Source organism: Osmerus eperlanus, chromosome 25 (genome assembly GCF_963692335.1).
Source record: "Osmerus eperlanus chromosome 25, fOsmEpe2.1, whole genome shotgun sequence".
Classification (NCBI taxonomy): Eukaryota; Metazoa; Chordata; class Actinopteri; order Osmeriformes; family Osmeridae; genus Osmerus; species Osmerus eperlanus.
The window spans coordinates 6,943,597-6,969,356 of NC_085042.1; the positions used below are offsets into that span (position 1 = coordinate 6,943,597).

At 51.5% G+C, this 25,760-nt stretch overlaps 2 protein-coding genes across 2 annotated transcripts in view; one reads left to right on the forward strand and one right to left on the reverse strand.

Annotated features, from left to right (window-relative positions):
- The first annotated feature begins 209 nt into the window (after nucleotides 1–209).
- acsl2 (acyl-CoA synthetase long chain family member 2) lies at nucleotides 210–11,733 on the forward strand. The gene is made up of 21 exons (XM_062451472.1): nucleotides 210–347; nucleotides 4,088–4,338; nucleotides 5,009–5,123; nucleotides 5,215–5,279; nucleotides 5,806–5,907; nucleotides 6,054–6,153; nucleotides 6,309–6,487; nucleotides 7,058–7,090; nucleotides 7,241–7,292; nucleotides 7,501–7,574; nucleotides 7,870–7,947; nucleotides 8,124–8,258; nucleotides 8,709–8,843; nucleotides 8,977–9,072; nucleotides 9,235–9,307; nucleotides 9,391–9,479; nucleotides 9,587–9,703; nucleotides 10,066–10,209; nucleotides 10,443–10,544; nucleotides 10,650–10,721; nucleotides 10,824–11,733. Exons 2-21 carry the CDS (start codon nucleotides 4,090–4,092, stop codon nucleotides 10,962–10,964), a joined length of 2,151 nt encoding a protein of 716 aa, XP_062307456.1. The 5' UTR covers nucleotides 210–347; nucleotides 4,088–4,089; the 3' UTR covers nucleotides 10,965–11,733.
- A 1,158-nt stretch (nucleotides 11,734–12,891) lies between these two features.
- Nucleotides 12,892–25,760, reverse strand: part of bin3 (bridging integrator 3) — a 25,310-nt gene continuing 12,441 nt past the window's right edge. The window contains exons 6-9 of the mRNA XM_062452009.1: nucleotides 24,482–24,522; nucleotides 19,576–19,717; nucleotides 17,342–17,476; nucleotides 12,892–13,184 (exon numbers count right to left, since the gene is read on the reverse strand). Of these exons, the coding sequence (XP_062307993.1) occupies nucleotides 13,038–13,184; nucleotides 17,342–17,476; nucleotides 19,576–19,717; nucleotides 24,482–24,522 (465 nt within the window). The 3' untranslated portion in view covers nucleotides 12,892–13,037. The remainder of the gene's footprint in view (nucleotides 13,185–17,341; nucleotides 17,477–19,575; nucleotides 19,718–24,481; nucleotides 24,523–25,760) is intronic.

The following is a 25,760-nucleotide window of genomic DNA, read 5'->3' on the forward strand; positions in this document are numbered from 1 at the left end:
ACTGTGCATTGTGTGTGTTTTTTCCCAACTTATTTGTAGATTTAATAAATATATGATATGAATTTAAGACAGTATTGTTGGATTTGATTTCACTTTTTTGAGTTGCTTAGAGTTGTTTAACATTTATTAACACCTTAATTAATAAACAATCAGCTACAACTTATTACAATGCCATTTCTCTAATCATCTACTTCAAATCAAGCTGACGTCAGTCAAAGGGCTGAAGCAAGGGCGGTGTAGCATCAGGCGACATCAGCTATAGTGTATGGGGGTGGGGTCTAGCTTATTCTGACTCAAGTAGAGGAGAGAAGTTCTAAAGAACATCGGGTGACCGATATTTTATTCAGGTAAGCGTGGGAAAGACTTATGGCAAAGTTGATGTATTCTTAAATTGCACGTGAAAACTTGTATCTTCTCTTTTTAGCGTATTTTAAATGTTGCCAGCTGATTCCGACTACAAAATAGGATTTTGTTGCCGCTACTCCGCTACAAGGGAATGCAAGTAGCTCTTAATGCCGTAGTTGTAGCATTCTAGCTCCATTCAAGTTTCTGTACGCTGGTAAGATAAGAGAGAACCAGGCTACAGCCTATGGGGATGCGGCAAGAATGATCAACTTCTAAATCTAATGCGTTCGGTAAATGGTTCTGACTGATGTTTTGCTAGTGCACATATAAAAGTATTTTCTCCTTCAAGACTAGGCCTGCTTTTTATTCAGTCTGTGAGAAAAAAACGTGAGCACCATTATGTGGTTGGCTGCACTATACTTTCTTCTCAGCAAGGATAATTGACACGTTCAAAACCTATATATAGACCATATATCCCTGTGCCCGTATTGTTTTTCACTCGGATCTCCACTCAAGCATCAGAAAACTAAATGTAGTCTAAATGTGTCTGCTTTGAGTTTGTTTTCACATAATCACGGTGTTGTTTTTATGTTTTTTTTAAAGCAACCCCTACATGTTTTTAACTCTCAGTACAATTACAGAAATACAAGTGCTGACAACGAAAGGCAATTAAGACCAGATTGTTGAAGTCAGTGTTGTGCTAAATCCTTCAGAGACCACACTCGAATTCACCTAGCATACAATGTTTGTTTCAGAGTAATCTGCTGATTTTCAGAAAAGTGTTTACAGATGTAAAGTTCTTTAACGGAATTCTAGACAGGTCCATCGGTAATGGATACCATGAGAGTCCTTTGAGCGGTTATGAAAGACACCCTGTGTCCGGTGATTCTGACTGGAGATTTCTGCTACGGGACAGTTAATCTTCCCTGCTCATCAGCCAGCGTGACGCATGAAGCGTCTCTCCTCTTCCCCTCCATCGCTGTCCCCTTCACCAAAACCCCTTATTGTGACTGTGTGTGTCCCTGTTCTTCACGCTTCGTTTGGGATTCACAGCCGGAAAACACTAAGTATTTCACTCAGTCCCCTGTTCTAGCACTCACGTGTTTCCCCCACGGTCTTTCCAGACCGCTCACTATGACCGCATGGAAACGGGGACAATCGTCCTGGGTCTACTTGTCCCCCCTCACCACCTCTAGTTTTCAGGGTCATAGAACAACAAAAAAACAACAAAAAATCTTTTGTCAGAGATTGTAACTCACATTATCATGTGCTTGTGCATAGTAAGACCAGGCGTTTTGTTTTAAAGTAAGGTGCTTTCGACCGTTTGAACCTGTAACGTATGACAGCATCCTTTTTATAAGAGGATCTGGGAAGCTTTAATCAGATTCTCTTGTTCATTTCAGTAGCTACTGTTAGTCAATGCAGGTCTTCATTCTGAACACGAATAACCCGAGTCTGGTTAATAAGGTGAAATAAATACGATTAACACACATCTGAAATTATTGTGTTATGCAACTGCAGTGTTGCACAACTAAGTTGCCCCAAAAATACTACCAGTAAACATGCAGGTAGAGAATAGACAGATTTAGGCCCAAGATCAAGTTGTGTGTTTGCAGCTGTTAAGTTGTATCGCTCCAGTATTAAGGTACCTCTGTTTATGTGTGCTGCTAGCAGAAGTGAATTTGCACCGACATGTTAACTGCCTGGGGCTTTGGTGGAGTGTCTGCTTGTTCCCTTTGAACTGAAGGCGTGCGCTTTACTACACCTTTAACTGTATCCTGAGTCAGGCCTGCTGGGAAATTCATTCCAGATGACACGTTCTTCTGACTTCACTAAATGGTTTCTATTTTGCTTGAATGGTTTCAATATTGCTCAAGAAGGTTGAACGATCACTTTCATATTTTGATGGATTGTTTATGTAGAACGTGGGGAAGCTTAATAGAGCAGATTACTTTACATTCGACTTTGTGACATCATGACATGCCCCTTAATTTCATATCATTCTGTGGTCTGGCCCCACAAAGTGCATTGAGTGAAATTGGAGTATGTGGATATTGTATACATGCAGTCTTTCTAATAATTTGTTCAGTAACTATTTTAGGCATTTTCATGTCTCTTTCTTCTCTGGGCTGTGGTTTAAGTGACAGGGAAGCACAATAGTGTCTGTCGGGCTCTGACAATAACCATTATGAATGGGAGAAAGGGAGGAAAGGATAATGCTTGTCTAGATAAAGAAAGACACAGAGAGAGAGAGATAGAGGGAAGGAGGGAGGGAGGGAGAGAGAGATATTCTTCTCTCAGTGAACCATTATTTTTTAAATATGCCATCTCTTGAAAGCCCACATCTTTGGTCTTTGTTTGATTCAAATGAACCATGGGGACCCCAAAGGGAATCTGCAACATTTCAGCAGGTGTTGGTTCCTATTATCATGCAACACTTGGGCTGTTTGGTTAAACATCTATCACTATTCAGATAAATGGGGTGTCTTTCTGTTTGAATGCCGGTCATTATTCAAACTTTGTCCATGAAATGACAGAGGCCCATAGATTAAACTAAACTGTGTTACATGCTCTGGATAACGTTGCGGCAAAATGATTAGGTTGTAGGAAATGTAGTGAGAACTGTGATGATGGGTTTGGTAGTAAAAGAAGAAAAAAAATCTGAAACAGTGTAAAGACTAGAGGAGATGGGGGTGGGGGGGACATCAGTCTTTGTCTCTTTCACTTTTGGTTGAAGGAAGGTGGGAAGTGGGTGAAAGGTTGAGGGGGGGAGGGGGGTGGGGGTTATTTGGTGAAGTGAATTCCATGGACCGATGGAGAGAATCTCATGCGAGCTAAACGTTTTGTGGGGCAAATAGTGATACAAAAGAAATAAAATGCTTATGAGTGAAGTGGGGGGTTTCAGCGTTTTGCTGCGGAGATGGATTCATGTGTGTGTTCTTACACACACTGGTTTGTCTGCAGACCGTTCCAGACCCAGTCTGGCAGGAGACCATGAGGGTGGATCTGTCTGTCACCACACTGTCCCTCCCCCTCACCCCATCTCATTACAAAACCTTACTACTGTACGCATCCAAGCTCTTCTCTGTCTCTGTCTCTCTCTCTTTCTTTCTTTTTCCCTCCCTCCCTCCCTCCATCCCTCCATCACTGCACACACTGGTACAGCGTGACTGAAAGTAACCTCAGCGCCTGTTCCTGTTTAACCAATCCTGATGACTTCCCTGGTTCTCCCCCCAACATACACCCCAGACATTCCTCCTTTCTTCTCCTCTTCCCTCTCCTCTTTCTTCTCCTCTTCCCCCTGCTCTGTGCAGTTTTCTTTCAACACTGCTGTTAACTGGTTTAGTTTTACTTGGTCTGTTGACTGTCCTTCAAGATTAAATTAGATTTTTCTTTTGGTTCTCCCATCAATGCTTTGTGCTCTGGTTTGTGAGCACAATAGGACAGCGTTGCATGACTCAGGGACATTCCTGTATGTCATTCTTGCTGCCCCTGGTCTTGTATTACCTATCATGCATTTCTTGGTAATTCACTCATTCTTCCATTTATTTAAGTGCCTTCTCTCCTGTCTCTTTCTCACCACCACTCCCCCCCCTTCTCTCTCTCTCTCTCTCTCTCTCTCTCTCTCTCTCTCTCTCTCTCTCTCTCTCTCTCTCTCTCTCTCTCTCTCTCTCTCTCTCTCTCTCTCTCTCTCTCTCTCTCTCTCTCTCTCTCTCTCTCTCTCTCTCTCTCTCTCTCTCAGCTATGCATGTGCAGGAGTGGTTGCGGTCCCTGCGCTCCAGCGGGGGAGGGGACAGCGCCCAGGCGGAGGACCTGTGGCGTCTCGTTCCCTCTCTCCCCCTGTCCTCCTTCTCCCTGTCCTCCCTCTCGCTGTCCCCCTCCTCTCTGCTGGGCCTGGGGGCCCTGGCCTCCCTCACCGCCTACTGGCTGGTGACCCGGCCGCGCCCCATGAGGCCCCCCTGTGACCTGCAGGCCCAGTCTGTCCCCGTGCAGGTGAGAAGGGACAACCCCATGGTATACAGTGGCATCAATGTGTGTGTGTGCATGAGTTTGTATCTCTGTATGTGTGTGTGTGTATATATGTCATATATATGTCATATCTGTGTGTGTATGTGTCATATACATGTCATATCTGTGTGTGTGTGTGTGTGTATATGTCATATCTGTGTGTGTGTGTGTGTATCTGTCATATCTGTGTGTGTGTGTGTGTATCTGTCATATCTGTGTGTGTGTGTGTGTATCTGTCATATCTGTGTGTGTGTGTATCTGTCATATCTGTGTGTGTGTATCTGTCATATCTGTGTGTGTGTGTGTATCTGTCATATCTGTGTGTGTGTGTGTGTATCTGTCATATCTGTGTGTGTGTGTATCTGTCATATCTGTGTGTGTATCTGTCATATCTGTGTGTGTATCTGTCATATCTGTGTGTGTGTGTATCTGTCATATCTGTGTGTGTATATGTCATATCTGTGTGTGTGTGTATCTGTCATATCTGTGTGTGTATATGTCATATCTGTGTGTGTGTGTATCTGTCATATCTGTGTGTGTGTGTATATGTCATATCTGTGTGTGTGTGTATCTGTCATATCTGTGTGTGTGTGTATCTGTCATATCTGTGTGTGTGTGTGTGTGTATCTGTCATATCTGTGTGTGTGTCTCGTAGGGAGAGCCTACCTGGAGGCGCTCAGCTCTCCTGAAGGACGACTCTCTGCTGGAGTTCTACTACGAAGACACCCGGACGGCGTACGACATGTTCCAGCGAGGAGTGAGGATCGCAGGTGAGCCGGCCGGCCCCATCTGGGAGCCCCATAACAAGCGCCTCCCTGTCTGGTCTGGTATGGGGACTGATTCAGTTCTGCTGGCCAACAGGAAACGGGCCGTGCCTGGGATACAGGAAACCAGGGGAGGCCTACAAGTGGATCTCCTACACTGAGGTTCCGTACAGTCGCTGGTCTTCTCATCTCTATCACTGTCCTAGGTGTTCTATCTCTGTCATTCTAATAGGTATTCTATCTCTTTCACTCTTACAGGTGTTCTAACACTGGCTGTTTATCAATCCACGTTTTTTTCCGTTCTTGTGTTCTTGCGAACTCGTTTGACGTCATCTTTCATTGCCTAAGTACAGTTCCAATCCAAAGAACACAAGTCACCAAGAACGCCAAAAATACCCGAAAATGTTCCTGATCCGCCCCTTTTATCAAGGAAGCATTGGATGGTGACTTGACCAGCGAGACCGCTTCTGATTTCCCAGAAGTCCTTGCGGACTTGCAAGACCATTCTCGCAAGAACGCTTGCAAGAACGTTCTTCAAAAGAATGTACTTGCGTTCTCAGCGTTCTTCGGATTGATAAACAGCCACTGTCTCCTCTTAGTTTCTTCTTCTTCTTCTATTAGTCAGCTCTGGGGTGGAATCATGAAGAGAGTTTCTTAAAGAGACAGTGTCTTAATCCTTCCTTTCTAGGTGGCTGAGCAGGCACAGGTTTTAGGCTCTGGGTTGTTGGCCAAGGGCTGCCAACCAAGCCCTAAGCAGTTTGTAGGAATATTCGCACAGAACCGACCAGAGGTACGCCAACGACACACCCCTTCACCCGCTCTGTTGTGATTCAACACCAGAACGACCGCACGGTTCTGTTCAGCTTCTGAGCACCTGTGGCCCGCAGGAGATGAGTGGTGTAATGGTGTTGCTCTGTCTCCCCCTGGTGGTGACAGTGGATCATCTCCGAGCTGGCCTGCTACTCCTACTCCATGGCGGTGGTGCCCCTGTACGACACCCTGGGGATGGAGGCCATGGTGCACATCCTCAACCTGGGTAGGAGACAGCACCTCCTCACAACAAAGATTTCACGTAAACATTCGCATTCGTTTCCGAGACCCCCTTTATCCGAAGCCGCGTAGAAAATGGTGCATAGGTGCCTGGTTGGACGGTCTGTGGCAGGGTTTGACTGTCGCCTGTCTCCGTCCCAGCTGAGATCTCCCTGGTGATCTGCGACCGGGCGGAGAAGGCAGAGTCTCTCCTGGGGAAGAAGGAGAAGGGCGTGACCCCCACCCTGTCCTGCCTGGTGCTCTTCAATGACTGCCCAGACGCCCTGGTGGAGAGAGGGAGGAACTGCGGGGTGGAGATCCTGCAGCTGGCCCAGCTGATGGTGAGGGGAGGAGCCACAGCGTGGAGGGGGGAGGAGTCCGAGTCGGGAGGGGGAGGAGCCTCTGTGGATGGAGAGGAGTCAGCGTAGGGGCTGATGTTGAGGGGAGGAGTCACAGCGTGGAGGGGGGAGGAGTCCGAGTCAGAAGGGGGAGGAGCCTCTGTGGATGGAGAGGAGTCAGCGTAGGGGGCTGATGTTTATATTTATATTTATATATTTATATTTAGCAGACGCTCTTATCCAGAGCGACTTACAGTAAGTACAGGGACATTCCCCCCGAAGCAAGTAGGGTGAAGTGCTTTGCCCAAGGACACAACGTCATTTGGCACGGCTGGGAATCGAACTGGCAACCTTCAGATTACTAGCCCGACTCCCTCACCACTCAGCCATCTGACTCCCATGTTAAAGGGGAGGAACATGACAGGAAGGGCTTCGTTATGCTACAGCGCTCTGCTGGATCCTTCAGTATTGATCAACCTTTTGGACCATCTGTTTACGGCAAGTAAAGATGTGTCACTTTGCCATGGTCATTTGGTACTGCCCTCATGTTGTCGCTTTGTGTCGTCTCCATAGGATCTTGGCCGACAGAACCTCAAGGATCCAGTGGTGAGCCCCTCCCCCCCCACACACACCCCTCCATCCCCCTTACTTCTGTCCTACCGGACTTGAGCTCACGCATGGCTGGTCTTCTGTCGGATTGACCTGTGCTTCTCTCCCAAACCTGGCAACCCCCACCCCCACGTTGTGTCTCCGCAGCCCCCCAGCCCTCAGGACCTAGCGGTGGTGTGCTTCACCAGCGGAACCACAGGTAGCGTGTTCCACCGGGCCCCTTTGGCGCTCCTCCTCCACGCTAATGACAGCCCTCATCCACGTTAATCACACACCAAACATTCTCCCCGCTCTGCCCCCCGACGGATCCATCTGACAGCCTCTCATTACGTTATGAAAATGGATTCGCTGCGGAGCGCTGCAGTAATGGCCTTCCTCCAAACTCTTTGTGTTGTTTATTTGACCAGGGAAGCCCAAGGGGGCCATGATCACCCACGGCAACATCGCCTCCAACACCTCCTCTGTTATTAAGATCCTGGAGGTCGGTAGCTCCGCCCCCCCGCCGCCCCTCCCGCCTCCCACTGTTGTTCCAAAACCGTTTCTGAATCTCACTCTCTTTGACTCACGTTTCCTTCAATCTGTTTCTCTCCCTGCTGTGTCCTGTGGCATGATAAATTGGATGTTTGATTGCCCATGTAACTGCTAGATAGTGGGCCTAATTGTCCCTGTTAAAGATATCGCGCTTGTAATTGCCATCGTAAAAAGCTAGATTGCATGTATAATAGCTCTGTGGGTGATCCCATTCGTGCCTCGTTTCTCGGCCGGCGTTTCCTCAGGGCTCGTTTGTGATCCGCCAGGAGGACGTGTCAATCTCCTACCTGCCCCTCGCTCACATGTTTGAGCGCATGATCCAGGTACTTATGCCCCCTCGGTGTGTGTCTCAGTGTGTGTGTGTGTGTGTGTGTGTGTCGATCTGTCTCGATGTGAGCATGTGCTGCAGGTGTGTGTGTGTGTGTCTAAGTGTGTGTGTGTGTGTGTGTCGATCTGTCTCGATGTGAGCATGTGCAGATCTGTGCCCCCTGTGTTCCAGGTGTCCATGTTCTGCCACGGCGCGCGGGTGGGCTTCTACCAGGGCGACATCTCCCTGCTCATGGACGACATCAAGACCCTGAAGCCCACCTTCTTCCCCGTGGTGCCTCGCCTGCTCAACCGCATCTATGACAAGGTCAGCCCCTCCAGCACCTCCTCCTTCACACGGAGAAGCACATCCCCTGCCTGAGCTGCAGGCCTGCATGCCTCTCCCATCCCCTGTTGAGTGTGTGTGTGCTTGTATGCATGCTTACGTGTGTGTGTGTGTCTTTGTGTGAATATGGGTGTGTGTATATGGGTGTATATGATTGTGTGTGTGCATGGATGTGTGTGTGTATATGGATATGTATATAAACGTGTGTGTGTGTGTGCATGGATATGCATATAAACATGTGTCTATATGGATATGTATATTAACATGTGTGTGTATGGATATGTATATAAACATGTGTGTGTATATGGATATGTATGACCGTGTGTGTGTGTGTATGGATATGTGTATAAACATGTGTGTGTGTGTGTATATGGACTTGTGTGTATGGACATGTGTGTGTATATGGATATGCATATGACCGTGTGTGTGTAGATCCTGGGCTCCGTGACGTCTCCTCTCAGAAGGGCGCTGCTCCACTACGCAGTGAGGAGGAAGCAGGCAGAGCTGAGCAGCGGGGTCGTCCGGAACAACAGCCTCTGGGACCTGCTGGTGTTCAACAAGATCCAGGTCCTCTCACGCGCGTCCCAATCCAAACACAACCAGGAAGCTGCTCTCTCAGCGGCGCTGTGCCACCCGGCATCGGCCCGCGTTACGTCACTCCGCCCGTCTTAACTGGCTCCTGGCTGTGTCTGTGTTTCAGGCCAGTTTGGGAGGGAACCTGAGGTTCATCCTCACAGCCTCGGCCCCCATCTCCCCCACGGTGCTGTCCTTCCTCAGGGCCACGCTCGGATGCCTGGTGAGTGTGACGCCGTGTGTGCGCGTGCGTGCGTGCGTGCGTGAGCTTGAGAGTGAGGGAGCGTGTGCGTGACAGGAAGTGTGCTCGCGCGCGTGACAGGAAGTGTGCTCGCGCGCGTGCGGAACCGTGCTGTAACCCTGCGTGTTGCGGGCGTGAGTGCAGATCTTCGAGGGCTACGGGCAGACAGAGTGCACGGCCGGCTGCACCTTCTCCATGCCGGGAGACTGGAGCGCAGGTACGACGCCCCGCCCTGCTAGCCTCATCTCTGAATCCCCCTGTGTTCCTCTCTCAGCATCCCTGACCCTCTGCAATCCTCAGGTCACGTCGGCGCTCCCCTGCCCTGCGCCATGGTCAAACTAGTGGACATCCCTGATATGAACTACTACGCCGACAAAGGCGAGGGAGAGGTGAGGCTGGATCATACGAGGAAATGCTCGACAACAATGAGTCACTTTGGTCCGTGTGGCCTGGAAAGCTCATCGGTCGTGTCTGTGTTTGCGTTGGGCTTGGGTAGATCTGTATCCGAGGCCACAGTGTGTTCCGGGGCTACCTGAAGGATGAGGAGAAGACGGCCGAGGCCCTGGACGGCGAGGGCTGGCTCCACAGCGGCGACGTGGGACAATGGCTGCCGGTGAGCTGGTCCACCATGGGGGACCGGAGGAGAGAATGGAGTTCCGAGGCCCCGCTCGTTCTGCCGTACTGTTGTTTGTAGGCCTGGAAGTCACAAAAAAAGAACTACAAACATGGAGACAATTCAACAGCGAGCCCCCCGGGGCTTTTATCTGGGATTTTGAGTTCTGATTTTACAGACTGGATGTCAACAACATTATGACAATTATATTGCGCCTGTGTAAAAGCTTGGTCTCACAATGACGTTTTCTTTGCTTCTTCTCCTTTTATGTCAGGAGGTACTTGTGATTATGGAAGAGGGGTTTCTTTGGTGCTCTCTGAAGACAAGCTCTTCTCTGAACAGCCTTGTGTTCTCTCCTCCAGAACGGGACTCTCTGCATCATCGACAGGAAGAAGCACATCTTCAAGCTGTCCCAGGGAGAGTACATCGCTCCGGAGAAGATCGAGAACGTCTACATGCGCTGTGTGCCTGTGCTGCAGGTGTTTGTGCATGGAGACAGCCTGCAGGTACCTGGGAACAATCACCTTCATACTAGGGGCGCACCGATGGGGAAGTCACTGCTTTACCTTAAAGCTCTCTTTTGGAAGTCGCTTTGGATTAAAGCGTCTGCTAAATGCATAAATGTAAAATGTACTTCATACCATACATAACAAACCCCCGGCACAAGTCACTTTGCTATAACGTCTGGTGTTGCCCGTGCGTGTGTTCTGTGTCCTGTGTGTGTCCTGTGCGTGTCCAGTCTCACCTGATTGGCATCGTTGTGCCCGACCCAGAGGTGTTTACTGATTGGGCCAAGGAGAGGGGCATTGTCGGATGCTATGAGGAACTATGCCTGAACCCAGTATGTGATATCACCCTTATCACCGTAGTCCGAATGCTCAATGAGTGTCTGTGCCTGTCACTAGCTATTACCAAATCGTTTGACAGAACTCTTGTCTTCCTGCAGGATGTGAAAAAGGCAGTGTTAGAGGACATGACCGTTGTGGGTAAAGAAGCTGGACTGAAGTCGTTTGAGCAGGTAAGGAATTTCCACACAAGCGCTACGAACGAAATCCTTTTTTTTTTTGCCGCCCCAAATTCCGCGTGACACCTGATTTCTCTCCGCCCGTCCTCGTCCCAGGTGAAAGACCTGCACCTGCACCCTGACATGTTCAGCGTCAGTAACGGCCTCCTCACCCCCACGCTGAAGAGTCGGCGTGTCGACATCCGACGGTTTTTCCAGGAACACATCACAAACATGTACAGCAAGACCTCCACTTAACAGCCTCTCCCACGTACAAACTGTGTGCAGTTATGATGTTATCCATCGCTGGGCTAAGGGTCTGCTGGATAGTATTAGCAGTAGAGAAGTAGGTACTAGCGAATGTGCCGTGTGTGTCAAGTCCACAAAGTGACCTGACCTTGGAAAGACAGACGTCAAGTCTCACTAAAAACTCATCCCGTCAGACAGTATCTGACGCTCGTCCATCTTGGGGAGCGTGTTCCTAATTTGAAGTCACACGCTTGATAGCACAGTGAAGGAAGTCAAGTGTTCCAAAGTTTCTGACAGTTTATAGATGAAGAGAAACAACAACAGAAGGGACCAAACTCTTGTCCTAGATCTAGCTGCTGGGTGAGCTTAGCACTAGATATCCAGCCCAGGGTCGGAGAGCACATGCTACAGGAGATCGATCTGCAGTAACGGCCTAAACCACACATCCGTCCTCTAAGTCAAGAGGTGACTTGTTTCGAATGGTATAATTCTAGAAATGTGGATGTCTAGATAAATAGTCAATGTTTTGTATAATGAAAAGACCTGCAGTACCTTAGTAGTTATATCTGCAAGGTAGCTCAATCCCATTCCCTCTTCCCTACTCGGTCCACGGTTATGAGGAATGACACTGACTATGTTCTACATTACATAATTTATGGTACTGAATTTGTAAATGGGACATTATGAAATGTAAATATTGAGATTGGTGCTCTATGCTGACAAGGCACTACTTAGACTAATTCCAGCTGTAGAAAAAAATAAATCACGATCAATGATTTGAATGTGTTTTGAGTGATGTTTCTGACTAACTAACTGAGAAGCATCAGTAACTGGTAAAGAGGAGACATACATTAAAAGAGCATTTCATTTATTGCATGATTGTACATAGAAAATGACAATGCAGCTTGCCTAAAATAAGAAGCAAAACATATTCCTGATAAGTCAAACAAACAACATAATTAAGCCCACACTACCATTAAATACGCAAATAGTAACAATAATGTTAAACCAGTACTACATTTTGGAAAGATAAAAAAAACCCTGTCATTTAGTAAAATACCCCTGCATAGCGGAACACAAAAGGCACAGTTCACAAAAGCATTTCCTTCCAATTAAACATTTTCTGCTCTTCAAAACCATGTTTTAGATTTTTTTTATCAAGAATAAATATTCCTACATTACCAGGTACATAGACTCAGTAGTTTACTAACACCATTTACCAAACATCATCTTGCCTGACAGGAGATTTGGGGGAAAACTGACATTTCGTTTTGGTCCTCAAGCTCTGCCGGCTAAACAGGCCAGTCTTAATTTGATAAGATATGACAATATGTTTGAATACAAGTATGTAGAAAAACAAAAAAAAAACGACTTTAGAGTTCTAACAACGTGAAGAGGTCCTACACAATCTGCTTGAGCTGAGCAACACGACAAACAATAGAACAAAGAGCGACCTGTAGCCTGTGGGACTGTGTGTGTCCTGCCACTAGAGGGTGCTAGAGCTCAGCTTTTGGAGGGATTTCGTGTTTAATGTCCTGCGACAGCTCAGTCTGAGGACAGGTCAGCTTCCGACCTCCGATTAGGAGGAACAGGGAGGGCTTGACGGTTGCTAAGAGTCTTTTTCTCTTTACCTATTAGCAGGTAACAGACAGACTGAAACGTATCTGGGGGCACCAACCTTGGATACCAAAAACAACCTCTCTGAACGGAGAGAGAGCGAGAGCGCGGATGGAGAGGAGAAGCGTGACAGGCTAATTTGTTCTGAAAATAACGTTTTCATTCCGCGGTGTGAAAGACAGACACATTGGTTGAGGAGGATAGCACTCTGCTGATGGCTTAGTACATGTGGCATTTTGAACATTTTAAGTTGCTTAGTGTTTCTATAGAGGAAGAGGGGGGGGGGGGGGGGAGAATTCCCCCCCCCCCCCCCTCTTCCTCCCCCCCAAAAAAGAAAAAATCGAAATCAAACTGGTCATGACCACAGCTGTCCTGTTTGAACCGTGAGGAGGTCCTGAAGGGGCGGTCGGTCCAGGGCGGTCACCTCGCCCTCTCCCCCCCGCCCCCTCCCCCCCCCTCCTCCTCTCAGTCGTCGGCCACGATAGAGAGAGCCCGCAGCTCGCCCAGCCTGGCCTCGTTCTCCCGCTCCCTCTGCTCGTCTGTCAGCCCGGCCTGGTCGATCTGCTCCGTCAGGTCACTGAAGATCTTGTGCATCTCCGTGAAGTACACCACCTGAGAGAGAGAGAGATGGACAGAGACAGAGAAAGAGAGATGGACAGAGAGAGAGATGGACAGAAGGGTTATCCTGTTAAACCGGCGGCAGCCTTCGAGATACAACAGACCAAACGCAGACAGTCAGCGGGCTGTCTGCGAGGTGCAGCTGGAACCACAAACACATCCAGGAGACCGCAGCAGCGCTCTGGAAAGTAACCGCCACAGCCCCCCCCCCCACCCCCCACCCCCAAAAAAAAAAACCTGACCACAATTGACTTACACCAATCAGGGGCTCGTGCTCCTCCAGCTCCTCACCTCCGCTAATGAACGTCCCTCCCGCCCCCCAGGATCGGTGGACGATATCAAACGGCGGGAAGCAAAGCCCTCCAAACCCCCCCGCTCCCCGGCTCCTCGGCGGGTAGTGACCCTGCCGCTCCCCTCCCAATCTGAACACGAGGTAGCGAGTGTTCGCTGAAAGCTTTCTTGACACATCCCACCCTCTTCCTCCTACCCCCCCCCCCCCCCCCCCAGTTCATGAGTCAGTATCCCGGGAGAGTTGCTTTGATGATTAATAGACTTTAATCACATTACAAGACTCCAGAAGAGTGGGCAGAGAATGAAAGTACTGGGAAATACAACCCCTTAAACCCCCCCCCCCCCACACACACACCACCTTCATATTTATTCATGTATCCATGCATACGCTTTCTGTGCTCTGAAGGGGGGCATCCCTGATCTGTTTGCAGGCGTACGGGCTGAGGCCTGCTCGGCGGTTCAGAGTAGAGGATGGATTCCTGCGAACCCAGCGGCACCCCCGCAGTGGGGGCCAGAGCAGGAACAGCCCCCCCCAGCTCTTTTTAGTTCCAGTATGGAGGGAGCCATTTTAAACAACGGTGTTGCCGGTCAGTGCTCTGCAGCCTGGGTTTGTTTAGACCCTAAACTCTGTCACCGCATGAGTGGCCCGGGAGGGGGTGTCCGCAGGGCGGGGCTGACATTTCTCATCGGGGGGGAAATTGGCTCGCTGAAAGGGCCGTCGGAAACGTCGCGGTGATGTATACAAGAGGACTGTCTGGACTGTCCTCAACTGGGGCCGATCCTCTGCAATTACAATTAGCCCAGTAATCTTGTGGCGTAGACGCAGCTTTGAGTCGCCCGGACCCCCTACTGCACTGAGAGGATGTGCTAGACAGCCCCTCAGGTCGTATTTAGGAGACCCCCGTCATGTCTCCTCGCTGCGCGCAAACATCTCAGAGCGCGGCCCTCGGGTGTTTGTTTAGACAGGAGGACCTCGCCGTGACTCACAGGAACACCAACCACTTCATCCGGCGCTCGGCCAGTTGAAATACACAGACGTGGGAGAGGAGGGCGGGGCATTTTTTGGGGCATTTAGCGCGATCCCACGTGACGCTCGCCTCAGAAGGATGGCGGACGAGGGGGGAAGACGAGCGTGTTTCACGGAGGGAGATCGCGTCCAGCGAGAGAAACAACAGGCGCCCCTCGGAAGACGACGTCTTACTTCTTTCATGGTGCGTGCAGGTGGACGAGGCAGGCTGGATCAGTGACGGGGGCTGGAGGGGGGCTGGACAAGGGGCTGGAGGGGGGCTGGACAGGGGGCTGGAGGGGGCTGGATCAGTGACGGGGGCTGGAGGGGGGCTGGACAGGGGGCTGGATCAGTGACGGGGGCTGGAGGGGGGCTGGACAGGGGGCTGGATCAGTGACGGGGGCTGGAGGGGGGCTGGAGGGGGGCTGGACAGGGGGCTGGATCAGTGACGGGGGCTGGAGGGGGGCTGGACAGGGGGCTGGATCAGTGACGGGGGCTGGAGGGGGGCTGGATCAGTGACGGGGGCTGGAGGGGGGCTGGACAGGGGGCTGGACAGGGGTCTGGACAGGGGGCTGGAGGGGGGCTGGATCAGTGACGGGGGCTGGAGGGGGGCTGGACAGGGGGCTGGACAGGGGTCTGGACAGGGGGCTGGAGGGCGTCTGGATCAGTGAGGGGGGCTGGACAGGGGGCTGGAGGGGGGCTGGACAGGGGCTGGGGGGCCCGGGAAAACAATGGGGGGCTTTGTGAGGGAGAAGCCTCTAGAGCCCTCTAGCATGTCAGAGGAGGAGGGTGAGAGAGATAGAGAAAGAGGGACAGAGAAGGAGACAGAGAGGAAGGAGAAAGAAAGAAGAAGGGAGGAGCAAGAGATAGACAGAGAGCGAGAGAGGGAAGGAGAGAGAGAGAGAGAGAGAGAGAGAGAGAGAGAGAGAGAGAGGGAGGTAGAGAGGGAGTAATGAGAGGGTCAGCCTGAGATGGACAGCAGCTCTGTGGACCACCGCTGACCACCCAGGAGTGGCTGTAGGAGTGTTCAGTACCTCTGCCGGCCCGGGGGCCAGCCTTCCTGTCTGACCATACACCCCACAGCAGCCCCTCTGACCCCACAGCAGCCCCTCTGACCCCACAGCAGCCCCCCAGACCCCACAGCAGCCCCCCAGACCCCACACCAGCCCCCCAGACCCCACACCAGCCGCCCTGACCCCACAGCAGCCCCCCTGACCCCACAGCAGCCCCCCATACCCCACAGCAGCCCCCCTGACCCCACACCAGCCCCCATGACCCCACACCAGCCGCCCTGACCCCACACCAGCCGCCTTGACCCCACAGCAGCCCCCCTGACCCCACACCAGCCGCCCTGACCCCACACCAGCCCCCCTGACCCCACACCAGCCCCCATGACCCCACACCAGCCGCCATGACCCCACACCAGCCCCCCTGACCCCACACCAGCCGCCATGACCCCACACCAGCCCCCCTGACCCCACACCAGCCCCCCTGACCCCACACCAGCCCCCCTGACCCCACACCAGCCCCCCTGACCCCACAGCAGCCCCCCAGACCCCACACCAGCCCCCCTGACCCCACACCAGCCCCCCTGACCCCACACCAGCCCCCCTGACCCCACACCAGCCCCCCTGACCCCACAGCAGCCCCCCAGACCCCACACCAGCCGCCCTGACCCCACACCAGCCCCCCATACCCCACAGCAGCCCCCCATACCCCACACCAGCCCCCCTGACCCCACACAAGCCCCCCTGACCTCCTGCAGCCCCCCCTGACCCCACATTAGCCCCTCTGACCCCACACCACCTCCCTGCCTCCATTCACACTGTGGAGCACAGTGCTGAGCTCTCTATACATGAGTCATCAGAGCCTGACTATCTGAAGCCTCGCTGGGTTTGTGAGTGTAGGTGTGTGTGTCGGGAGGAGGGTGTGTGTATGTGAGAGTGTAGGTGTGTGCTTGCGTGTGTTCGCGTGCTTGTGTGTGTTCGCGTAGGTGTGTGTGTGTATTGCACCAGCAGTGAGTCAGAGTCTGTATGAACAGATGACTACACACAGACCTGCCCCTCCGCCCACAGAGGAGGGGCCATGATAGTGGGTTCCCCGACGTGTCACTATCAACCCCCTGAGCTGCTACCAGCAGCGGCCCGCTGTTCTGTCGAGGCAGCACCAGAGCCCCGCACATCCAGGATGTGCTGGTGTACTGGTTGCGTTTCCTCCGGGAGTGACCGGGGGCGCCGGGGCACCTGGGTAATAGGGCGCGCTGAGTAACGGGAGACACCCAGGATAGCCTGGCAGGAGCAGATCTGGTCAGCTTCATACAGCTATAAGAGATCTGGGTTTGTCTATGTGTGTGTGTGTGTGTGTGTCAGTGACGACAGGACGTAGTAGTCCACCAGGTTAGTTACGGAGGGGGAGCAGTCTGAGTCTCACACAGACATACAACTCTCTCTTTAGGTGTGAGGTAATCTCATTTACTGATTAGGAGAGAGTCTTTGAGAGGAAGAGGAAATGACATTGTAGGGTGGGGCATGATCAGCTTGTTAAAGGGAGCCAGACTGTTCAGGTTGGAGCCAGAGCCAGACCTAGCCTTCCTGTGATTGGCTCGTCACTGGGGCTTAATCAGATTAGGACTGGGTGGAGGAACAGGAACACACGGCCTGCATAACACTCACTCTCTCTCTCTGACCTTTGACCTGCAGCTGGGACTTACGCCAGATCCAAACAACACCCATATACAGACACACGTAAAGACCTGTGTGCACGAACACAGCTGGATTCGATCCCCTTAGAAATATTGTCCATACATGTTCGGGGGTGTGTGTGTGAGTGTGTGTGTGTGTGTGTGTGTGCTCACCTGCGCCCTAATGAGAGCCTCGAAGCTGGGCTGGAAGTAGTCGATGCGGCTGTCGTAGAACTTGGGCATCTCGTCCAGCAGCTGCTTGTTCTTGGCTTCGAAGTCGTCCCTGACCGGCCTCAGCTCGTCTTTAGCCTGGCGGGGGGAGAGGAGGGCGGAGGGCACAGGTCACATGTCAAACCACACCCACCACCACCACCACAACAACAAGTCTCAAGGGGGAGTCAGGTGGCTGAGCGGTTAGGGAATCGGGCTAGTAATCTGAAGGTTGCCAGTTCGATTCCCGGCCGTGCAAAATGACGTTGTGTCCTTGGGCACAAGGCACTTCACCCTACTTGCATCGGGGGAGAATGTCCCTGTACTTACTGTAAGTCGCTCTGGATAAGAGCGTCTGCTAAATGACTAAATGTAAATGTAAGTCTCATGTGCGCCGTGTTCTTTCACAACATCGGACCACAACAATGACAATGAAGCTCTTTTGTTTCTCTCTCCCTCCAACAGAAAACACTGCGGAGGAGAAGAAGGAATAGAAGGAAGAAAAGAAAGAAGAAAAAAAAAGCGTGCGGTTCTAATCCCGAGCGGGGAGTGAGGAGGAGTGGGCTGCGTGGGCAGGCCGGCCTGGGCGCTGGCCACCACCGGCACCACTGATCTGGGGAGGTACAAGTGGGCATTCTGGTGGTGGGAACGGCGCTGACACGGCACGATGAATATCATCACAAGTCGGCGTGTCTGTTGCGCTCAGGCCTTTGTGCGTGTGGTGTGTGAGTGTGTGTGCCTCTTTATGTTCAGGCCTGTGTGTGTGTAGTTGTGTGAGTGTGTGTGCCTCTTTATGTTCAGGCCTGTGTGTGCGTGTGCTTAATGACCGATACCATGTTGGGATGGTCTCTCTGGGAGCAGGGAGACTCAGAGGGCAGGGCTGTGGAGGTCTCCCTCGTTGCCGTGCGCACCCCCCCCGACAGTACTGCTCTCACCGTGAGTGGGTGGGCGGCACACTGAGGATGTGTGACAGTCCATCGCTATCTGTGTGTGCGCTCAGACGCGCGTGTGGATGCTTGTGTTGCCCTGTACGCTTCTCTCTCTCTCTCTCTCTCTCTCTCGAGCGTATGTTTACGGTACTGAATGATGTGCCTTTGTGTGTGTGTGTGTGTGTGTGTGTGTGTGTGTGTGTGCGCAGCGCTGCCTTTTGAAAACGCTGAAGAGCCTGGTAGCTTGCGTGGGTGAAGCCGCGCACATGCACAGTATGCATGTGCTTTAACTATTTTTGTTCACATCCAGTCAGCATCCGTGCCTTGTTCACTTGCTGCTCTTTTCCCAGAGCCCTGACTCAACTGTACGAGATGCTGGGGGGGGGGGTTTGAGTGGACAAGCACACACACACTAGGGGTGGAACGGTACACTGAAGTCACGGTTCGGTTCATACCGCGGTTCAGACATCACGGTTCGGTACGAGTTCGGCACAACGGAGGGAAAAGCTAAACAAACCAGGTTCCTCTACGAGTGAATACGGCGCATTGAAGATGACATGTAAATTCCGATTGCGTCAGTAACTTTTTGGGCCCTATTTGTATGTGTATCTAATGGCTGGTTAAGCACTGTAGGGAGAAGTTGAACAGTTTTTTTTTGTCTTGTTCGAGTGATTGGCACACCTGGGTGATGGTGTCGGATATTTGTAGTCATTTAGCACACGCCAGATGCGCTATATGCGTTAGCATGTTAGATGTATTTCCACTCACATACCCCACAACCAGTGACGTGCGGTGATGTCAGTAAGAGGCTAGGCACTTGAATGGGAAAATGTGTCCAAACTTTTGACTGGTACTGTACATGTTGAACAATACAGGATCGAAGTGCGCAAGTGAGTTTTTCGCTTGTCGGACCGTAAAGGCATTGCTTATTCTACTTTCTTTTTTTTTTTTGATTATGCGTAACTGCTACATTCGTCATCGTAACGTCTAAACAATTGGAATAACACACATATTGCATATATAAATCACAAGAATAAACAGTAAAAATACAAATACAAGTTTATTAAATAAAATGATTTCATTAAAAAAAATTACGTTAGAATTTTGGCAATGTAGGCAGTGCCTACAGAGTATCTAACAGTAATTCCGCATTACATTAATGAATTTGCACGCAAGTTTTATTTATTTTTATACCGTGTATTCTCCTTGTAATTTCATGCACCGAACCACCCCTGAGACATACACACACACACACACGGAGTCACCTACCTGATGGAGCTTGACCATGTTGGGGCCTGTCTTCTCCTTCTCCTCGTACTTCTCCACCTTGGACTGCAGTCTCTTGTAGTCCTGGAGCGCCTGCTCTCGTCGCTTCACGGCCATGTTGAGGCTAGGAAACACACTGCTGTACCTGGGGGCACACACACACACACACACACACACTGATGCTCTGGAACTGAGACAAGACACACCCCCCGATACTGACACACTTCTGAACCTGACACACACACACACAGACAATGCCATGGAGACACATTGGCACCCTCTCACGCCTGTGTGAGGGGGTTTTAGAGGATAAAGGCTTGGCGTCCTGATCCTGATGTGATCCCAGTACAGCCACTTCCACCAGCTGCACGATATCCACTACCTAGCTCAAAAAATCTATCATCTAATTACTGGAGTACGAATGACAATTCATGACTATTCATTTGCTGTCAATTACTTCCCTCAAAATGAAAATACATTCTCCCAGTGACTATCCTAGTCCCAGAGACCTAAAAATAGGAAACATTCATCTGTAACTTAGCAACAGGAGTCGGTGCCTCATACTGGACCTACTTTATTGTACTGGTCTCTCGTGTGGTTAGACTGGGGAAAACTTGCTGTACTGCTCTACTGTGTGGTTAGACTGAAGCTTAGTACCGCAGGCCACACACCTCTGTCCTAACCATGCAGTGTGGACGGATAGAACTAGGTGGAAAACACTGCGGGTGCAGAGTGTACCTGTACAGGACGGCCGCTGTTACACTCAAGGTGTCACTCGTGCAATGCTAGACTACTCCAGGGCTGTCTGTCTAACTGGAGGGAAGGAGGGAGGGAGGGAGGGAGGTGAGCTGTGACAGGGCCAGGGCGCAGTCTCAGACAAGCCCGGGGATTGTTTTCCCCCACAGGAAGTAGAGAAGGGAGCGGCCCTGCGCTGAGTGAGCCCCGTCACAGAGCCCAGCCCTGCGGCCCACGCTGCCTCTGTTTAGAAGAAGAGAAAAATGTCACGTCAGCTCAGTTTACGGTGGGTGGCCGTCCTCCCAGCTACTGTCAGCCCCTTGCATACTCGGAGTGCCAGGGATTACATAACCACCCTCTAGGCACGAGAGCACTCGACGCAAACCACTGGCTTACGCCATGACACACACCGCACGCTGGCTTGTGGAGACACAAAAGGCCTTTCCCTCAGAGCACCTCTACACACACACACACACACCTTTCTCTGCACATGCTCACAGGGCACCGAGACACAAATCGCTCCTACTTCACCGGGGGAAAAAAGAAAGAAGTAATCCAACCCTCCCTGACACGCCTGGTGGAGCCCTCTCTCCTCCCTGACGTCACAACTGCCCGAGACGTGAACCTGGAGGTGTGTGTGCGTGTGTTTCACCCCCGGGAGACACCCGATACGCATCCCCCCCCTCCCACCCCTCCCCCTTCCTGAGTCACGGTGACCTCTGCCTCACTGGCACAGTTTCACGTTAGCTGGTCCCCACACTTGGCGCGTGAGCCACCGCAGGAAGCAAGGCTGCTGGAGTCTGAGAGAGCCCTTGCAGCACAGCAGGGGGGTCAGTGCGTGAAAGGGCCACCGGACACACGCATAGCGAGGGGGTTTTCCGAGGGGTTAGCGCCGGCTGAGGTCGGACGCCATCCCTCGACGGCCCTGTCCTCGACCGTGGAGTGACCGGTCAGCTAGCGAGGGATCCAGGGCTATATTTACATCCCCTCTGGTCTGGGCCCCCGGTCTGGGAGAGAGCCCAGAGCCGCACCACTGTCTCTGTGACAGCAGGTCTGGGTGTGGTGGCTGGATAGCTGGGTAGAAATAGCAGCTTGGACGTTTGTAGAATGTTTATGACCCCCGACGCCAATCTTGCCGGCCAGCCAGCCAGCCGGCCGGCCCAGCCAAGCCCCAGTCTGGACCAGAGGCCGAGGACAGCGATGTCGGTCTGGGAGGTCACTCCACTTCACACTGTCGCTAGAACACACCACCGAAAACATGCCATAAGGGGGGGGGGGGGGGGGGGGAGTGATCCCTATGACAACGTCCTCCTCCAGTGTGGTGTTGAAAGAAAAGACGAAGAAAAACAGAAAAAACAGAAGAAAAAAAAGACAGCTGGGATTATTGAATCACGAGGCGATAAAAACAATGGTGAGAATGACCGATGATTTGGAAAAAAAGTTACGAAATGATTTCGGTCGGTTGTGCAAGAGCTGAGCAAGCCAAACCAAAGAGTGTGTGTGAGAGAGTATGTTTATCTGTGTGAGACAGTGTGTGTGTGTAGCATAGCCCTTAGTCTTTGTAGTCTCGGTAGAGGGATGGTTGGCCCTGCTGGAACTTGCCTGGCTCTTTGTTTAGCTCAGCCAATGTTGATTCAAAAGTTACAACCATCACGTACCCACTCATGCAGGGTACCTGATACTGTAGTGGGAGGACAGGCAAATTTAAACCAATGAGGAAACAATCTTCATATAAGACAGTGACCCAAGTGACAGTGATCGTGTCTGGTTATGCCATCTGATAATAAGTGGAATGTTAGTGTGAGAGCTGCCAGCGCTGTGGGAAAGACACTTCCTCTGTGGCGTGTGTGAGATGTGGGGCGGGGGGGGGGGGGACGGACGACACACACGTGGAGCTGGTTTGCCGAGTCACGGCTTGGCCGGGGACCTGGTCCCGTAACAGCACTGCTTTTGTCTCCTGCGCAGGAGCAGCAGTGCAGAACGGGACAGGTCAGGGGGCCTGGATAACACGCATGCCTCAAGCCCACGCCCCCCCTCCAGCCTCCAGCCTCAAGCCACGCCCCCTCCAGCCTCAAGCCTCAAGCCCACGCCCCCCCTCCAGCCTCAGCCTCAAGCCCACGCCCCCCTCCAGCCTCAAGCCTCAAGCCCACGCCCCCCTCCAGCCTCAAGCCCACGCCCCCCTCCAGCCTCAAGCCCACGCCCCCCCTCCAGCCTCAAGCCCACGCCCCCCTCCACCCACCAGCCTCCAGCCTCCACCCACCAGCCTCCACCCTCCAGCCTCCACCCACCAGCCTCCACCCTACAGCCTCCACCCTCATAAATACCCTGATGTTATTATTCAGTGACCTTGTTGAGTGGATGGAACTCATGGCGGAGAGAGAGGAAAAGGGGGGGGGGGGGGAGTGCATGACCGTTTTTATTGTGTTTATTTCCTAGATGTGTTACACTGAGTGTTAATTAACTAACTAAGTGCAAACAGCAAATAAAAAACTAAAATTGTTAGACAGTGATAAACACACAGACACACTCACTGTAAGGACAAACAGCCCCTCCATTAACATGCACAGGTCTGGGCCCCTTTTTAGAAATCTCTACAAATTATCTTACCAACGACATCAAAATAATAAAATTAAAATAAAGAATAAAATGAGAATTATAGGAACCGAAGAAAACAATTATCAACATTCACTTACTGATGGACTAATGGAATTTTAATGGATGCCTGATGTATGGTGTCTTAATAGAGCAGCTTTCTATAGAACACTTTGATATGGTTACAGTGCTATGTGGCTTCATTTCCACAACAAGATTTTGAAACAAGGCAGTTTTAATTTGCTTCCATGCTGGTTGTTTTTTGTTGCTTTAAAAAGTTGTTTACACACTCGCTCCTTCCAGACTTATTTAAAATTCATTTGGGTACCCGTCTCGATCTGTCCCGTTCTGTTAGAACAGCGGCTTCCCACAGTATGTTTGTCCAACGTGGTCTGTATGTGTTTGTATGTCTGTGTGTGTGTGTGTGTGTGTGTGTCCTGAGACAGTCCAGCTCTCCAGCCAATCACGGCCTGCCCTGGCCCCAGGAAGCTGGGCCCACTGCCATATTCAGAGCCCACACATCCGGCCGCCGCCCACCAGGAAGAGGAAATTAGAACCAATTCCATCCTGTCACAGTCCAGCCACCAGAGCACACGAGGAAGACAAGGAGAGCACATGGACACACACACACACACACGTCCCCTCTCTATGACAGGAGCTCATTGCTGATAAGCTTGTCCTAGTGTAGGGAAGTAGGGCAACAAGGTTCCACACAAACACTAGCTGATAAGACACACACGCCCGTATACAGTACAGTAAAGACACACCAGAGTACAGTACACACACACACACCTCCAGGGAGGGGCCAAGAGGAGGAAGCAGGGCCTTAACAAGCATTCGGAAGAAGAGTGGGATCCCTGCTCCCGGCCAGGGCCACTCCCTCCACCGCCTCTGCTGTGTATGTGCGTGTGTGGGTGCGTGTGTGTGTGTGTGTGTGTGTGTGTGCGTGTGTGTGTGTGGGTGCGTGTCCATGAGTGAGGGCCAGGCTCCAGGAATGGAATAGTGCTCACTCCTCGGGCCCAGACGGGGGCGAGGACAGGGGAGGCGAGCCAGAGAAGCTTTCCTCCAGACAGCCCCATGCTCTCCCCACCGCCTTGTACTGTCCTCCTGCTCCAACACTGGACATCCTCCAGGCCTGGCTCTACTGTTCTAACACTGGCTCTACTGTAGGCCTGGCTCTACTGTTCCAACACTGGCTCTACTGTAGGCCTGGCTCTACTGTTCTAACACTGGCTCTACTGTAGGCCTGGCTCTACTGTTCTAACACTGGCTCTACTGTAGGCTTGGCTCTACTGTTCTAAGACTGGCTCTACTCTAGGCCTGGTTCTATACTGTTCTAAGACTGGCTCTACTGTAGGCCTGGCTCTACTGTTCTAAGACTGGCTCTACTGTAGGCCTGGCTCTACTGTTCTAAGACTGGCTCTACTGTAGGCCTGGCTCTACTGTTCTAAGACTGGCTCTACTCTAGGCTTGGCTCTACTGTTCTAAGACTGGCTCTTCTCTAGAGCTGGTTCAGACCTGGAAGGGCCTGTCCCAGTCCACTGAGGAGCAGCTGGTGGGGAAGAGAAAAGATCACACTTACTTCTTCAGAGGGTCGATTACAGTTTTCTGGATCTGGTTCACCTAGGGAGGAGGAGGTTGGAATTAGATGTCATTTTCAAACATTTTTTTCTTCTTCACCACCACCCCCCCCCCCCCCCCCAACCCTCCAGTGAATGATTTTATGAATTGTAATGTGTTGTCAAATTGAATTACATCAAGGAGTCAAGTAGAACAAAATAGCTTCTCCAAGTCCCACTCATTATCAGCCCTACACGGCCTCCACACAATCAACAATTGTGTATTTCAAACAGAGCACTCAACATAATAGGGGAGGGGGGAGGGGAGCGGGGGGGGAGGGGAGCGGGGGGGGAGGTGAGGGGCGTGAGGTGAGGGGGGGGGGGGGGATGCAGAGAAACTTTCTGGGACGATCCCTCCTTTATTGTACACAAGCCCCGAGGAGAAACCGTGAATATTCATGGGGCTCGCGATACAAAAGTGTGGCTGCGTCTGGGGACGGACATGAAAGCAGAGCCCCGCTGATTTCAAATCCTGTGGAGGGTGGGCTGCCTTACAAGATGAAAGTTCTTTGCAAACAAACATTTTAACAATAACAGTTTATATTTTCCTGAGTTCTTCTTCTGGTTGCCGGAGCCGACAGGGGAAGGGAAGGAGGAGGGGTGTGTGTGTGTGTGTGTGTGTGAGAAGGGGGGGGGAGGGTTAAATGGAAGTAAATGAACATCTCATCTTCAGGGCCTCAAGCTGAAGACTCCAAAGCTGAAGTTGGAGCGTGATTAATAAAAGTTTACAGTGCATTTACATTGCAGATTCAAGATGACTGCTGGATCCATACATGTGACAGTTAGCCGTGTTGGCCGGGTTGACGCAGCCTGTCTGGGAACACTGCAGACAGCGGCAGGCGCACATGACTAGTGACAGCTGCGCCAGCACTGGGGAAGCAACACCACTAATCACAAGTTCACTCATTATTGAGAGAATAGTCAATCACTACACAGCAGAGTTAGTGCACGAAGAATCCGAGCCAAAACAAATGTTTCTCAGAGCGCTCACACACACACAAGCCTGTGCAGACACACACACAAACAGCCTTTTACAAAGGCTTGTTTCCAAGCACATAATATGGCCGAACGTGGTTTGAGGGAAAACAAGAGCAACGATAACAAATAAGTACATGGGAATTCACGTTCCTTATTTTACATATTCACACCTCCCCCCCCCCACACTCCACCGTGAGTCAAGCCGCGATGCTACTACTGAGGGAAACGCAGGCAGCAAGCAGGGAGAACAGCACCAGCAGATGC

What these genes read in the sequence shown, in the direction of transcription:
- acsl2 (XM_062451472.1), top strand. Translation starts at nt 4,090, where the DNA reads ATGCATGTGCAGGAGTGGTTGCGGTCCCTGCGCTCCAGCGGGGGAGGG. An exon ending in TGGTGTTCAACAAGATCCAG is followed by an intron (nt 8,844 to 8,976) that starts GTCCTCTCACGC and finishes TCTGTGTTTCAG; the next exon opens with GCCAGTTTGGGAGGGAACCT. An exon ending in TGCATGGAGACAGCCTGCAG is followed by an intron (nt 10,210 to 10,442) that starts GTACCTGGGAAC and finishes GTGCGTGTCCAG; the next exon opens with TCTCACCTGATTGGCATCGT.